The sequence below is a fragment of the Amphiprion ocellaris genome, chromosome 10 (genome assembly GCF_022539595.1).
Source record: "Amphiprion ocellaris isolate individual 3 ecotype Okinawa chromosome 10, ASM2253959v1, whole genome shotgun sequence".
Classification (NCBI taxonomy): Eukaryota; Metazoa; Chordata; class Actinopteri; family Pomacentridae; genus Amphiprion; species Amphiprion ocellaris.
Genome location: NC_072775.1, coordinates 14,994,472 through 15,009,145, shown reverse-complemented (window position 1 = coordinate 15,009,145; position 14,674 = coordinate 14,994,472). Strand labels below are relative to the sequence as shown.

The following is a 14,674-nucleotide window of genomic DNA, read 5'->3' as shown; positions in this document are numbered from 1 at the left end:
AGCATGGTCCTGTGTGGTACAGTACACACGTCTTCCCATCCCCACTGCACTCCCCTGTCGTGTCCGCAGGCCCGCTTCATTTACTTTTGCTCCTGAATTAATGCTAGTTAACTGTCACATTAGCTTAGATCTGTTGGCCCGCTTTGTCAACAACGCAAACTAGCCTCAGTATGTGATAGTTTGGGTTATTTTTGCTTTGATACAGCACACGCACGAATGTACCTACGGCTGCAACCGTCCACACATGACGTCTGAACAAAACACACCGTCGTGTAGGCTTTTAAAGCTGTGTTTTCTCAACAAAACTGTGGAGGACGCAGAAAAATGCAAAACTTCTTTGCAGAGAGCTGCAGCAGCAACTACAGTGCAGGTGTTTCTTTCAGCGTTTCAGAAGAGGCCAAACTGTGGGTGGGGGGGCTTGATTGAATGAGGGCACGGTCTCGTATCCGTGTATGTCTTCGCATGTACATGTGTGTGGAGCATATATTTGCTCGCCAGAAGCGGGTGTGTTAAATTCTCTTAGCATGTGTGACGAATCAAGTGGCTGGGAAAAGAGCAGTGCGTTGCATGGCCTCTCCTGGCCTCTCACAAACTGAATTCTAAAGCGCCTATCGATCTGCCAGGGTCTCACTCTTTCTTTTGCTCTGTTCCTATCTCACTATCTTATCTATCTGGCTTTGCATCCCTCCCTCTCTCACTTCTGCATGTTCCACTGTTCCCCTCTTTGTATCTCCTTTTATTTCCTGCACATTTTGAATAGACTCGATGCAGAACATGTGAGAGAGATGCAGCAAGTGGATGAGACAGATAAAAAAAGAGAGTGCATCCCCCACTCATACGTCTTTCATCCTAATCCTTAGTCTCTGTCCAAGAAAGGGCCTCCTTTTCACTTGTCTGCCCTAAAGCCTCTTATATGTGACCCCTCTGTGTCTCCCTCAGGGCTTTCTCCCACGGCCAGAAACTGCACACACAAACGCGTAGACACACACATCTGTGCATTTGTAGCTCACAGTGATAAACCATACCAAAGTTGCATGTGCTTGTGTTCAAACAATGTAATATTTCAGCCAAAAAAACCAAGCAGAGGTCAGAACACATTTGCTCAAATCACCGTTACAGAAGCCGTGCAATGCTGGGACCTGACACAGCCTCTTACTATATGTTCTGCTGGAAGGTGAAAGCAGATTTACCGCCAGGCTGACTAACACAGCTGCTGGGAGAGCGTGTCTCTCGTTAAAAGAATTGTCCTCAATAAAGATGGACGTTTGGCAGCGTGTTATGTAACGGACTGAGGATGATCCCGAGGCTGTGTGGGTGTTGTCTTTTTGTGTGTGTGTGTGTGTGTGTGTGTGTGTGTGTGTGTGTGTGTGTGTGTGTGTGTATGTGAGTGCTTCAGTGTTTGGGGCAGAACTTGTGTGCAACTGTTAGCATGTGTGAGCAAAGGAGGTATGCAAGAGCATTTATGGTGTGAGAGCGTTTATAAGAAAAAAGCACTGTGTGTGCATGTCATTGCTACTTCGGGACCGTGTGAAAATAACTGGGGTGGGAAGAGGGGCTAAGTGGAGCTTTATGAAGACTGTCTTTGCAGTCTTTTTAAGAAAAAACTCTTGACACACTTCTCTTTAATATCTAAAAATGAATTAAGATATATATTCACTGGACACAAATATTATTAATCAAGTGCCTCAATTAGAACCCAAGCATCTTGGTGTATTAATAAAACAGCTGATATGCATATTAGCAATGAAACAAGAAATGTCGGATTTCTTTAAAAGAACACAAAATGTTGAATATTCCAGCCAGGACTGCAAACTACACTGTTTTTCTCACATATTCACTAATGTCTACATGTGCATATATGTTATTTCTTTGTCATATTAAGGGATGGGTTCTAAAAGATGCTTTCATTTCCACTTCCAGGTTGCATTAATCTCTGTGACCAACAAATCCATTATTCAATGTGTCATTCATGATCCCTCTTACATAGTTTCCTTTGATTTTTTTTTTTTACTAGCACTATAGGCATCTGTAAAAGAAATCAGAACATATTCAAATGTATGCAGCTACACAACTGTTAAAAAGACTGAATGAGTGAACATGTAGATTCACACACTTCAAATGAAAAAACAACTAGAACAGAGTCAGATTTCAATAAGCTCTGGCTGCACCTCCTCTGTTACCTAAGAAATAGTCTTGCATAGCTACAGCTACCTCCACCGCACTGTCAGCCCTTGAAGAACAACTCAAAGTGAATATTCCACTTGCGGTTGACAGTCCATCACTACTTTTCGCCTTTTGTTATTTCTATTTTCCATCATAACCATTTTGTCATATACTGAGAAGATAGAAAGGCAGGGAGGGATGGTGTGTTCATAATTTTTGTGTGTGTGTGTGTGTGTGTGTGTGTGTGTGTGTGTGCATGATTGTATCAGGTAACACCTGTTGTTGTTGCTTTGTTTTTCCTAGATTAAAATGATTTTCCATCTCGAAATCCTTCCTAAGTAAAGTCTACGTGCCAAAAAAAATGTTGCTACACTTAACCAAAGCCAGCTAAACAATTACCAAATGCCATGTTTTCAGGAACACAACAAAGGGTGCAAGGACAGATTAAATATTTATCTGTTATCCTCTAGTTAAAGTAAGAACTTGGGGCATTTTTGATGATGCTCCACCTCTGCCTGACCGCCGGTGTTACACATTATTCTGTGACCCATCAGATTCTGTGACCTGCAACAACCACTTTTGCCTTCAGGTAGTATTAAGTGCAGTGTGCATGCAGAAAAAAAAAATCTGCAATTCAATTGGAATTCACTCACTTGATATCTTGTGAATGATAAAGTAGAAAGAGCCAGCAGCAAAAAGAAAAATATGTCAGTGCAGGGTTAATGAATGTCACAGTGTAGTGACAAAATATGAAGTGAGAGGCTACACCCTGAGAGCACAGCTGGATCTCTCTGGTTTAGGTACGATACCGAGTAAAATGCACAGTTGCTTGAAATAATTTACAAAGATGTTTTTATTCCTGCCAAACAAACTACCTAAAATAATTTTACCAGGGATGTGAAAGGATTCAGATATGGATTCAGATTCAGCAAAATGCTGTGAAACCTCGATTTCTGGTATATAACCAGTAGAATTGAATCCCATTGAATCTGTCTTAACATACTCTAAAATTAAAAAAAAGCAGCAAATATCAATAATAAAAGGCCACCCATCGCCATCTAATAATTTGGAAACAGTCCCTTGTTGGCTTGGTGTGCTGTCAGCTATAGATGGGGTTCTGCTTAAAACAACAGAGCTGTGGTCTTGGTGGCATGTGTTATATAGCTCAGCCGAATGGTGAAACTTTACTCTGTACATGCCGGTCTTACAATAGTCATATATAAGGAAGGCACAGAAACCACACTTCCTATAGAGTTACAGTAATCCCTCAGAAGTGGTCGTACAGTAAACATATCACACGGCACTCAGCACTCGCAACAGAGAGGCTCTCTGTCTGCACTGCATTGAGGGATTTGACGTTGGCCTGCAGTCTGCCTGGTGTGACCCCACCCCTGGTAAATACAGGGTTAGAGGTTTCCTCTGTGGATAAAAATACACTAGCCTCTCAGCAGAGAGGGAGAAAAGCCAGAATTCTTGCCTCTTGTGCGCCTATTGTGCTCGAGGAGTTAAAGACTTCCATGCTTCCACACTAAAAGACTTTTTTGTTTCTTATGTTGTGAGATGTGTAAGTATTACGTAGACAGAAAATCACAAAGTTCATGTTCTAGAAAAAAAGTTTGCGCTCAGAATGCGTTAAGGATGGCACAACTTAGTACTGTGGAGATCTGTGCTCTTGGCTGCTCTGGAAGCTTCTTCCTGTTTTTGCCTCTTGTACCTCCTGAGCTCCCGTACTTCACAACCTGTGACATCATCACTATGTTGTGCAAAAATTGCTTCAAGCTGGCAGAGGCCTATAGCTGCAACAGGTAAGGTTACTGATAAACTTGACGTGGAAAATTTGGCAAGACTCAACGGAAACACTGGTTTTCTGAAAGGTCAGTGTCGAATGTGAGCTAAGAGCTTCCAGTTGAGAGAAAAGTGTTTTCTACCGGTTGAAGTGAGCTCCAAGAGGCTCTCTGACTTACTTCCTTGTTAGAGCACATACACTAAATGAATTATCATGGCTTCTGTGACACAATGCCGGTGAGTCATTTATCAAGATTTTAAGTTTCTCACTCCTTGAGAAAGCTGGCTCAAAGGTTTATTTTGTGGAAGAATGGCGTAAGTCAGTGATTGATCTGTAAAAGTTCATCTACTTATACAAACCAACTTTATAACATGCAGGCAAAGTACAAACAGCACGTCTTGTTGTGAGCATACATGTTGACTTTGTGTTTTTTTTTCATACCTACTTAAAGAAACGAGAATGGGAAGGAAATTGAGCACCTCTCTCTTCAACAATTCAAGTTTCTGAGGATTATGTCGGAAAATTACATGTGATCCCATCAGCTTGTGTTAAACGCTGGATGTTGTTTAGCAAGTAAAACTGAAAATGAGTCACGAGGGACAGGAAAATCAAGGAACGGGACTGGGAGATGTCTTTGATATTCTCCTAAAGGCACCTTCGGAGCGACTGCTAAGCCTGACTCTCCAGCTGGGTGAGACTGCCGAAGACAGTATAATACAAGCTTTGTGTCTGATCGTTCTCCAGAGAGAGACGCAGGCCATGAACAAACTCCAGATGCTGGGGGACAACTCCCTCGCTAACCATCTGGCTGAAAAATGGCAGACGAGCGAAGGCAAATTGCAAGATTTTGCAGTTCATTGTGGTCATTTTCAAGCCTTGACAGGGGACTCTTTGGCAGCACTGGCTCGAATTTTTAAAGTTTTGTCAGAGCAGAGGTTGTGTGATCCACTTTTAAGAAATCTTGCATATAAAAGAGCCATTTCCACTGATTGCCAAAGCACAAGCAACTGTGAGGATGTGCAATATGATCAGTTCAGAGAGGAAGCCAAAGCTGTCTGTGGGCCTCAGGTTGCAGAATGGATGAGCTCCTCCACTGAAGTCAAGTCAGGGTCTTACACTGATACCGACAGAAGCCTGAATGAAGGAAATACAACCTTAAAAGTTACTATGTCCCAGGATCCGTCTGCAAACACACACTGTCTTCCCAGTCCTCTGCAGGCCTGCCCCTCAATGCCCTCATACCCCACTCATCTAGAGATAAGTATTCCTCCAACAATCTCATTTCAGGGCGACAAAATAGCTCCAGCAACATCAGGAAATGCCAAACAAAACATTCCCACCCCCCTCTTAAGTGAAAGTGGAACAAATATTGCACCTGGACAATCTTTGTCATCTGAGCCTCAGTCTAAATCCATCGAATCTCCTCTGTTGGGAGCAAAGAAAGACTCAAGGATGAGTGAAACATTAGCAGCAATGAGCAGTAAGTCGGACAGTCAGAGCTTGACTACAAGCCAAACAAACAAACCAAGCACTGAACCAAAATTTGCACTACCTTCTGCAACAAACATTTTTCTGCCCAAGACGCCATTTCCAAAAGCAATACACGAGAGCAGCAAAGTTGCAGAGGAGGAGGAAGAAGTGTTTTATGCATTTGTTATCTTGCATGCTCCGGAGGATGTGGATGCGGCTGAATGCATGAGGGAAAAACTGGAAAAAGTCACAAGCAGTGAAGGTGCAACTTTCTCTGAGGACTTTGCCATCCCTGGAAAAAGCACTCTGAAGTGTGTGGAGGACGCAATCAACAACTCAGCCTTTACCTTCCTGCTGCTTACCTGTAACTTCAACACTCGCATGCTGGAGATGAAGGCAAACTCTGCCCTTATCAACTCCATAAACAAGAAACACAAGTACAACACTGTTATCCCTCTGCTGCCGCGGGAGAACTGCATGCCCAGACAGTGTATCCCTCTACCTCTGCAGACAATAGTTCCACTCGAGGAGAACAAGAGCTTTGAGAGAAAAATACAAAAGTCATTGTCTCCAGCAAGAATTGGAAAGCAGAGACGAATCTGGACGGAGGAGCAGAGACTAAAATCTCAGATGGAGAGACTAAAGTTGCAGGAAAAAGACAACTTGACCGTTTTGATGGAACGACATCTTCTTCTCAATCCTGGTGGGACAACAGAACAGGCAGGAGGTGACGGCAAAGCCTGGTGGCCGCAGCAACCGAGTATTCATATTGAGAATGCTAAGTACATTATGATCGGTAATGACTCTCAAATGACTGTAGATTTAGGTGGAAACTCAGACAAAGATGATTCAATTTACACAGGGAATGAGCAATAAATGTGAAGATGAACATCAGTATGCATTTCTGATGTTGTAGGATCAATGGATGTGTGGAAAATCAAAGAATGTTTACATAACACTAAAATATAAAAGCTATAAGAACGGATTGTTTCACTGTGTTTAAACTTGCTGGTAAGAATAATTTAGGTTCAATTAAACTGACAAAAGGGCAGTTAAGGACTATGTAGAAGACACTGTAACAAAAAGATGTATTGAGCAGAATGGGATGTTTTGCAGTATTTTTAGTAGAGGACTGCCATCTACTGACTGATAGCTGATATAGATTTTATGACCTCTTTTGCTGTATAAACACACTGTGGGCACTAGAGAGCAACACTGCTACATGGTACTTCTTGCCCTGCACGGATCTTCCTGATGTACAGTAATAGCCAATAGCATTGCTGTCCTTTGATTTGACATGGAATAATCATTAAAGTCCAATATTTTCCATATCCAGTGGCCCATATGAGTGAAGGCAGGTTTTAAAAGTATCAGATTTGTTGATCAGATTGCATTTGTGGTGGTTGAAATGATCTCCAAAATATGATCTTTTATATCTAAAGCTTTTAGTGTCACATCATTTGGAATTGTGTAGGTTTCTTACTAATCAGCTCAGGTCCATGCTAAACTAGGATCTTCCCACGAGCCAAACGGCACCCTGAAGTTCTCAGATGAGCTGCTTTTAATAGTTCAGACAAAAAAAGAAAAAACAGGACAAGCAGTGAAACAAACGACCTAAGGAGATGGAATGAACGTCTCCAGTGTCTTCCTTAAACACACTTAAGAGACTTAATTTCTTATCAATTTTGCTTACATGTTTACAGCTACTGTCTGTTAAGTTTTGCTGTAATTTTGTTGTATAGGTTGTTTCTTATTTTTGTGTAACGTTCTCCGATGCACTGTGTGAACAAGTATTGGATGGTACTGTAAGAATGATCTTTTGTCCCATCCCCATGTATGAGAATGCTATAAGTGATGTCTGTCCATAGATTAGTGCTGATGTATTTCTGTGGATGTGCATTCTTGCTCCTGATTTTATCTGTAACTGATCTGCAGTTGGTGGTGGAAGAAATATTCAATACTTTGGTAACGTACCAACATCAATAATGGAAAAAAAAATCCATTGCAAATAAATAATTTTATAATCAAACCTGGACTTAGGTTTTAGTGAAAAAGCATTTTAAAGAAACTTCTACGTGTGAGTATGAAACAACGTAACTGTTGAAAGTACTACATTAAGAGAACCTACAAAGTGTTTTATGATCTGAACAGTTCAATCTACCTTTAAACAGTTTTACTATATAAACCTTGTGCCTCCACTATGTTTCCCATTCGCTTTTGTACACTTTGACTGAATTAGAATCCCATCAATGCACAATAATCTACAATGACAAAGTGAATATTTTTTTCAGAACGTATTTTAAAAATTAAAAGAAGTGAAAGGCTTCATTTATAGAAGGATTCAGACTCGTTGCAGTGTCAAAATGTGGTCAGGTGCTTCCTGTTTGATTTAATAATCCTTGAGATGTGTCAAAATCATTATTGAAGTCCATATGTGGCAAACTGAAAGGCACACACTGTGTATTTAAAAGTCAAAAAATGCATGCTGCATACCAGGACAAAAACCAAAACATGAAATCAAAGGAACTTTCTGTATATCATTACGATAAAAATGAGGCGAGGCATAAATCAAAGACATAAAGCACACTGGTCTAAATAAGTGTGAAATGGAAGAAATTTGGAACCAGCAAGACTCTTCACAGAGCTGGTCATCTGGCAAAACTAAGTGGCTGAGCAAGTAGGTCCGAGAACCCAGCGGTCACTGTGACAGAACTTTTGGAGTCCTTTGCAGAGAAAAGAGAACCTCCATAAAGGAGGTCATCTAAGCAGTACTTCATCAATCACAACCTTATGGTAGAGCAGCTAATGGAAGCCACTCTGAGTAAAAAAACACAATACAGTTCACTTGTTTTGTCAAACTGCTTTTAATGGCTCTGAAATGTCAAAAACTTAACTATTTGGGTAAAGCTCCAAGTCAACAGCAGGCATTGCTTATCACCGGATAACATCACACCTATGGTGAAGCATGGTGGTGGCAGCATCATTCTATTAGGGAGTCTGTCAGGGACAGGGAGACTCATCAGAAATTAGGAAAAAAATGATACAGAGATTTGCTTGAGGAGAGCAAAGACTACAGCCAAAACAGCGCTGGACTGGTTTCAGAACATTTCTCAGACTGTCCTTGTGTGGTTTAGCAAAAGCCCAGACTTAAATCCCAAAGAACATGTGTGAGGAGATCTGAAGACAGCAGGTCACAGAAACACATCCAATCTAAGAACGATTGAGAGGATCTGCCAGGAAGAATGGGATAAACTACTCAAATCCAGGTTTGCAAAGCTTGTAAAGACTTACGGAGGATGACAAAGAGGCTTCTACAAAGTCCTAAATAAAGGGTCTGTATACTTTTATGAATGAGGCATTTCAGTTTTCAAAGTTTATTTCTGAAAACATTGTTCTATTTTGTCATAAGTTTTCTGAAGAATACATGGTGTGGATGACCAGGTTTTATCTGTGCCCTTACAGCATGTCTAGACTTCATTTTAATGTCACAAGTGTCATTCTGGCGCAACATAAGGAAAAAAGCAACAACAAAACAAGAGTCATGTTTTTAGTACTACCCAACATATTTCAACATATTATGACTGTCACAACAAGATGGTGCTACTGTATATTCCTCTGCTGTCTCTCTTGCTGTGTGTTGAAGAGTCTGCATGTTTCTGTACTTGACCTAATTCAGAATAAGCTCGATTATATGTCAGGACAGAACTATTTTAGCATGTGCACATTATCATTTCACAGGACATCTTTAAATAAGTTAAAAAATCTTTAAACTGTTGCACCTCTTGACCTTTCAAAGACTGCAAATATTGTTTGACAGTGGAGATGCTGGAGCATTTTTGCAGGAGAAACGACTCAGTTATCATAATTGTTGGTAATTTCTAGCTGATCGACTAATGGCAGCAACAATTTTTATAGACAAATTTTGATCTTAAACAACTGAATTATAGCAGAAGTGGAGTAAAAAGCATCATATCTAAAGTTTAATGGTGTAAAACTCTCAAATACAAATACTTTTAGGAAGTTTTGGCACTTCTATTTTATTTTACTGGTTGTTGTTTTTAAAGAATCCTTAATCCTTAATTCTAAAAAAATAAATTAAAAAAGAAGAATATTATCTAACTTGTCTAAGATTTTTTTAAATGATTTTATGTAGACTGTAAAAAAAAAGTAGCATCTGTAAAAAATTTTAAAATCTGGTAGCAAAGGTGTCAGAAAAAATACACTCAAAAATTATGGACTGTTATAATGTTCAAAAATTGTAAAAACTGTGATAATATCTATAAAATAATATATATTTTAGCCTATTTAAATACAGTATATCCCTCATTTTATGCTATATTGTATATTATAAAAGAGCAAATTATTTGTAGAAATATTGCCTTCTGAGGTGAACATTTTCTACAGTTTAGCCTGTTGTTTTAGAGAAAGTTAATGTTTTGAATACATTTTCTGTGATTTCAATAGATATTACTCTTTATTTAACAAGACACAGAAAGTCAATAAAATAACAGCTAAAAATTATTTACTGTTTTTCAATCTTTAACATATCCTTCTGTCATTTTTCTCTCAAATATTGGCAAATATATGCAAAATGGCCATTTCTTTGCTGAGTTTGGTATGGTTAATGAGTAAACATTGTGTCATTTTACAGTTAAATGTTGTAAAAGGTTAAATTGCCATTTGTAAAAACACAGATTTTTGACACTGATGATATTTAGCCTGTGTTAGCCTGTTTTTTTAGAGTTAATATGTAAATACTTTTTTGTAATTTTATTAAAATTATCTGTAATTTAACAAAACAGGGAAAGTTTGTAAAATAATAGTAAATCCTTTTACTATTATTTTTTAAAGGAAACATTATTTTTGTTATAGTGTTTGTAGAATTTGTCTAAGAGTTTGAATATATTTTTAGGTTGGAGAGTTACACTGAAAGTAAGAAATTATGTAACTTGTGATCTAAATCGCCTAAATATTACTTTAGATCTCCTCAAAACTTCAGTGAGCTGTTGAGTAAGTGTTTTTATAACTATTTTTGTGAACTGTACATCAAATTTGTCAGGGACAGTGTTACAAGGACACACTGTGTGAATGTTTTCAATGTATTTCTCCATGGAAACAACATCTGGGAGTTAGTCAGTGATCATTCTTGCAGTGAACTCCACCTCAGCTTGTGTTTCACTCCTGTCAGGATTCAACAGACTGGGTGGGTGGATCGCGCATGCGCACTGCGGCCCATCCTCCGATCAGTGCGGCAGGAAAAGCGCAGAGGAGACACGGCGGAGATAGCGGGAGAGAGGAAAACAGAGGCGAAAAACAAGAACAACATGGACTCAAACAGTCTGATCGGATCGTCTGTGAAACTGTCCTCCGGTGTTGGACTATAGATCTCCTCCTCACAGCGGCTCCGTTATGTCGGCCAGCCTGAGGATAATAATACTGACAGGGAATGGAGGAAATCTTCAGAAATCCTGCCACTAAACTGCGCCGTGGTGTCAGGCTTTAAGGCTTTTTATTAGACTGAAACAGAAGGACATGAAGCTGAGGATGGTGCTGCTGCTTTAACCGAGGGGCGCCTTTTGGTTTCCAACTCGTCGTGCTCTCCAACATCAGGCCACGCTCAAAGTTTTTTTTTTTTTTTTTTTTTTCAGCAGAAGGGGAAAATTTGCTGCATTGAATTCCTCTGGACGGGATGTCATCCGCAGTCAGGAGCAACTCCTCCGGCTGACTGATCCTCCAGCGGCGAGCAGCGGGACGCACACAGAGGAAACGATGGGAGATGCGGCAGATGACAGAGGGATGAGACGCACCTTCATCGTCCCTGCCATCAAGAGCTTCGATCACTACGACTTCACCAGGGCCAAGATCTCCTGCAGCCTGACGTGGCTGGTGGCCAAAGCTTTCGGATCGGGTAGGTGGCGCCTCCTTCTTATTTCAAACCAGTGGAGAAGGTAGCATGTGGAATAATGGGGCCTGATGTTGTGCTGGACCAAATGACAACAAAGTCCTGCGATCAGATTCTCACTGTGGCAGATGATGGAACTCTGATGTTCCTATTTCCAAAGTAATAGGCCCTGTGATGTGTTTTCCCATTCTGTTCTAGGGAATAGAAGACAATAATACAAACTGATCACTACAAACAGCATCCTGTCATATAATAGTCTCTACCTAGAGGTCACAGGCCACCACATCTTGACAGAGGGGTTATTGGTTTAACCTTTTGCTTCCCTCCTGCTAATTATTCTCCACAGCACAAGTCAGGCCAAACATTATGTAACACTCTGACTCCAGATCTTTACAGTCTGATGGCTCATCAACAGATGCAAAAGCTTAACTTCTATCCAACAGTTAAACTTTAGGACTGTAACTGACTCGTCTGTTGCAAAATAGGGGGTTTCGAGTGTAAAATGTAAGAAAATCCGGTTTGCAAAACTCCATTTGTCTCTCAAGAGGCAATTTGAAGCAAGCGAGTTAGGAAATATGACACAGTCACACACATAATGATGTCTAAAAGCACAAAATGTAATAATAGAATACAAGAGTTCAGACACATAAGGTTTAAAGACGGTGATCATCCAGCACAGCAAAGGCATGACAGGTCAAAAAGTGCATTATTTAATCTATATACAGTTATGCTGTGGCTTCTCTTTGTTTTTACTGAGCATCAGACAATCTCATCTATAAGTAAAGCCCAAATGACGCCTTAGATTTGCTTTATTTGCCCGAAATTCAGTCATTGTACAAAAAAAACAGACAGGGAATCCTCACAACTGAGAAGCTGCAAAAGTTCAGCATATTTGCTTGAAAATTTACCTGAATTGATGCATCTTTTGGTGTAAAACTATACGAAATAGTTTGGCAGCCGAATGTAGCTTGTTGGAGTTGCTTATTTTATCGAAAACTCAAAAAATAAATCACACAAAACAAAGAAAAAAGAACCATATTTGGGATTGTTCTTGAAATATAGTTGCCAGCTAAATTCCAGTTGATCAGCCTGTTGCTAAGCATTTCATCTCTACTGAGGTTATTCTCAGCTTTATATCAGCTTTAAGGCAACCGACTGTGATGTTTCTTGACAGTAGTAATGCTGATGTTTTCATACGGACGTGTGTGTGTGTAATATTTCTTCATGTGTGACCGCATGCATGTACCTCAGTCCTGGCGTGTCTCCTGTGAGCTCTGGAAGCAGCTTTGGCCTCTTAAAGACTGAGTAATTCCAGCCTTTTCTGAGCCCAGAGGTTTATTCCAGCTCCTAATAAAAGCTTTAAACGCTGCCCCCCCCCCAGTTCTCAGTCTCTGAGTGGACACCAGGCCGACAGACAAGCCTAGACAGAGCGAGAGATGAAAAGACAGACCTCTGATTCACACCTATCGATCGGACGACATGCCAAACGGAGCTCCACACGACTCGACCTCAGAGAGCATGAAATGAAACATACAATATAGCAACATGTGAGAGCGCCAGGCTGAATTCTACAAGACCTGCGGCTGTTAGCATGCTGCCGCCGCCTGGTTTTTTTCCCTTGTCTCTTCAGTGACACACTTTCAGCTCCCAGCACCGCCGAGAACTGTGGCCCAATTCATAACCAGTCCTCAGAGTCTTGTTTGGCCTAGATAGGACCGATGAGCTACGGTTTCAGTCTGCTGATGCTCTGGACATGCAGCAGCAACTTTCCCATCGGCTCAAAGTTTCTACCGAAACATCCGAGTGACGGACTCGCACGTGTGTGTTCTGCAGTAGAGTGAGCAGTACCAAGACAAACACAACTTACTCAGTGATAACTAGTAATATTAAAGAGAGAAAAAAAGTCGAGTAAAGGGTGCAACCCCCAAAAGTTGTGCTTTTTAAAGATGCAGACTGAGGGATAGAGTGTGCATTTGTGGATGTAGAGTTACACTTTTGACCTGCTATATCTGCATGTTGACATCATGTGGGCTTTAAACACATGGAGCTAAAGGATCAGCAAAGGTCAGCTTAGATTTTAACAGCACCTGAACCTGAACTAGAAGTCCTAGTCTGACTTACTAAATGCAGACCGCGGGTATAATCCCGACACTGACCTCTCCTGTTGGCCGGCTTTCTTTTCTCCATCCGCAAAACCCACTTTACTACAGGAAACAACAACTTCCCAGCAACCTAACACACTGAAAATGCAAAATTTTGGCGAGGATTTGACTTGTGCAGTAAAGTGCCCATTTTTTTTTTCAGTGGATTATCCATTTTAATGACAGTCCTCTTCTTCGTGCATGCAAACGTTCCACAAAAACAACAATTTTAAGTGAAGCTCAAAGCTTGATCAACAACTTTGGTTGGTTTAATGAAATACAAACAAGCCAGATTGTTTTGTTTGGAGTGCAGCCAGATCATTATGTTCTACCAAATGGGCAGGTTAAGTGAGACTACCTGAGTGTTAGCTACTAATCGCATAAACTGTTGCTTGATAATTGCTTACTGTATCAGCACCACTGTTTTTTGCTCTCCAATATGTCATGTACAAGGTTGCTACTGGTTGTTATCAAGTCTATAGCTTGAAAATGATGTCTGACACTTGAAATGACAAACAAGTGCCTCCATTTAAAGTTAAAAGGATGGGTGAGATTGTTGACATGATGTGATATGAGGTATTTATTCAGTCTTGTCAGCAGTAACTCTTATAAATCACAGCTTGCCACTGGCTTGTCAGACAGAGATCTGGACTGTCATTCAAAGGTGAGTTTCCACCATCAGATCTATCAGCTGCAGCCCAGATGTCTCCACGGTGCTTCAGTTAAATCATTCAGGAGCAGCCTCGCCATCATCAACTTTTCATTCAGCTCAATCAGCAGACGCAGCTAGATGGCTAAAAATGCAACTCATCACTTTGTCTGTATCACTGAAGAGATTACATGAACTATTTCCAGCCCGCTACTTTACTGCTTCGGTTCGCCACTCTGAGTAGAAGTTGTGTCGTTTTTGGCTGCAGGAGTCGACTGTTTTCAGTGGAAAAGCTGTAAAATCCCACTGCACGCTATCTGCTCAGCACCAAACAGCAGACACACACAACTGGAGACTCTGTGCTGAACATAGGGGAGCATTTAGCAACACAAAGATATATATAGGAGAGAGACGGTGACAATAAATGCTGAAGCTACATTCACCAGGTGGCCAGAAGCACAACTCCAAATGCATGACTGCAAGTTTGGCAACGGTTTCCTAAAGCGTTTTCAGAATTGTGTCAACAGCCTATTTCCGCTGCACCCACATAACCAAAAAAATAT

General features: G+C 40.6%; 2 protein-coding genes across 6 annotated transcripts in view; both read left to right on the top strand.

The window, feature by feature from the left end:
• Positions 1–3,893: 3,893 nt before the first annotated feature.
• Positions 3,894–7,448, top strand: ticam1 (TIR domain containing adaptor molecule 1). Of its 2 annotated transcripts, none has more exons than XM_023268913.3 (2): positions 3,894–3,968; positions 4,401–7,448. In XM_023268913.3, the coding sequence occupies exon 2, from the start codon at positions 4,535–4,537 to the stop codon at positions 6,293–6,295; it is 1,761 nt and encodes a 586-aa protein (XP_023124681.2). In that variant the 5' UTR covers positions 3,894–3,968; positions 4,401–4,534; the 3' UTR covers positions 6,296–7,448. The 2 variants fall into 2 exon arrangements, with proteins under 2 accessions (XP_023124681.2, XP_035803426.2); XM_035947533.2 differs by having other exon boundaries at positions 3,900–4,037.
• A 3,205-nt stretch (positions 7,449–10,653) lies between these two features.
• camsap2b (calmodulin regulated spectrin-associated protein family, member 2b) overlaps positions 10,654–14,674 on the top strand; it is a 44,622-nt gene continuing 40,601 nt past the window's right edge. For 2 of the 4 annotated variants that reach the window (XM_023268889.3, XM_023268888.3), the window contains exon 1: positions 10,654–11,327. In XM_023268889.3, coding sequence (XP_023124657.2) covers positions 11,189–11,327 — 139 coding nt within the window. In that variant the 5' untranslated portion in view covers positions 10,654–11,188. The remainder of the gene's footprint in view (positions 11,328–14,674) is intronic. The other 2 variants (XM_023268891.3, XM_023268890.3) reach the window with 1 other exon arrangement.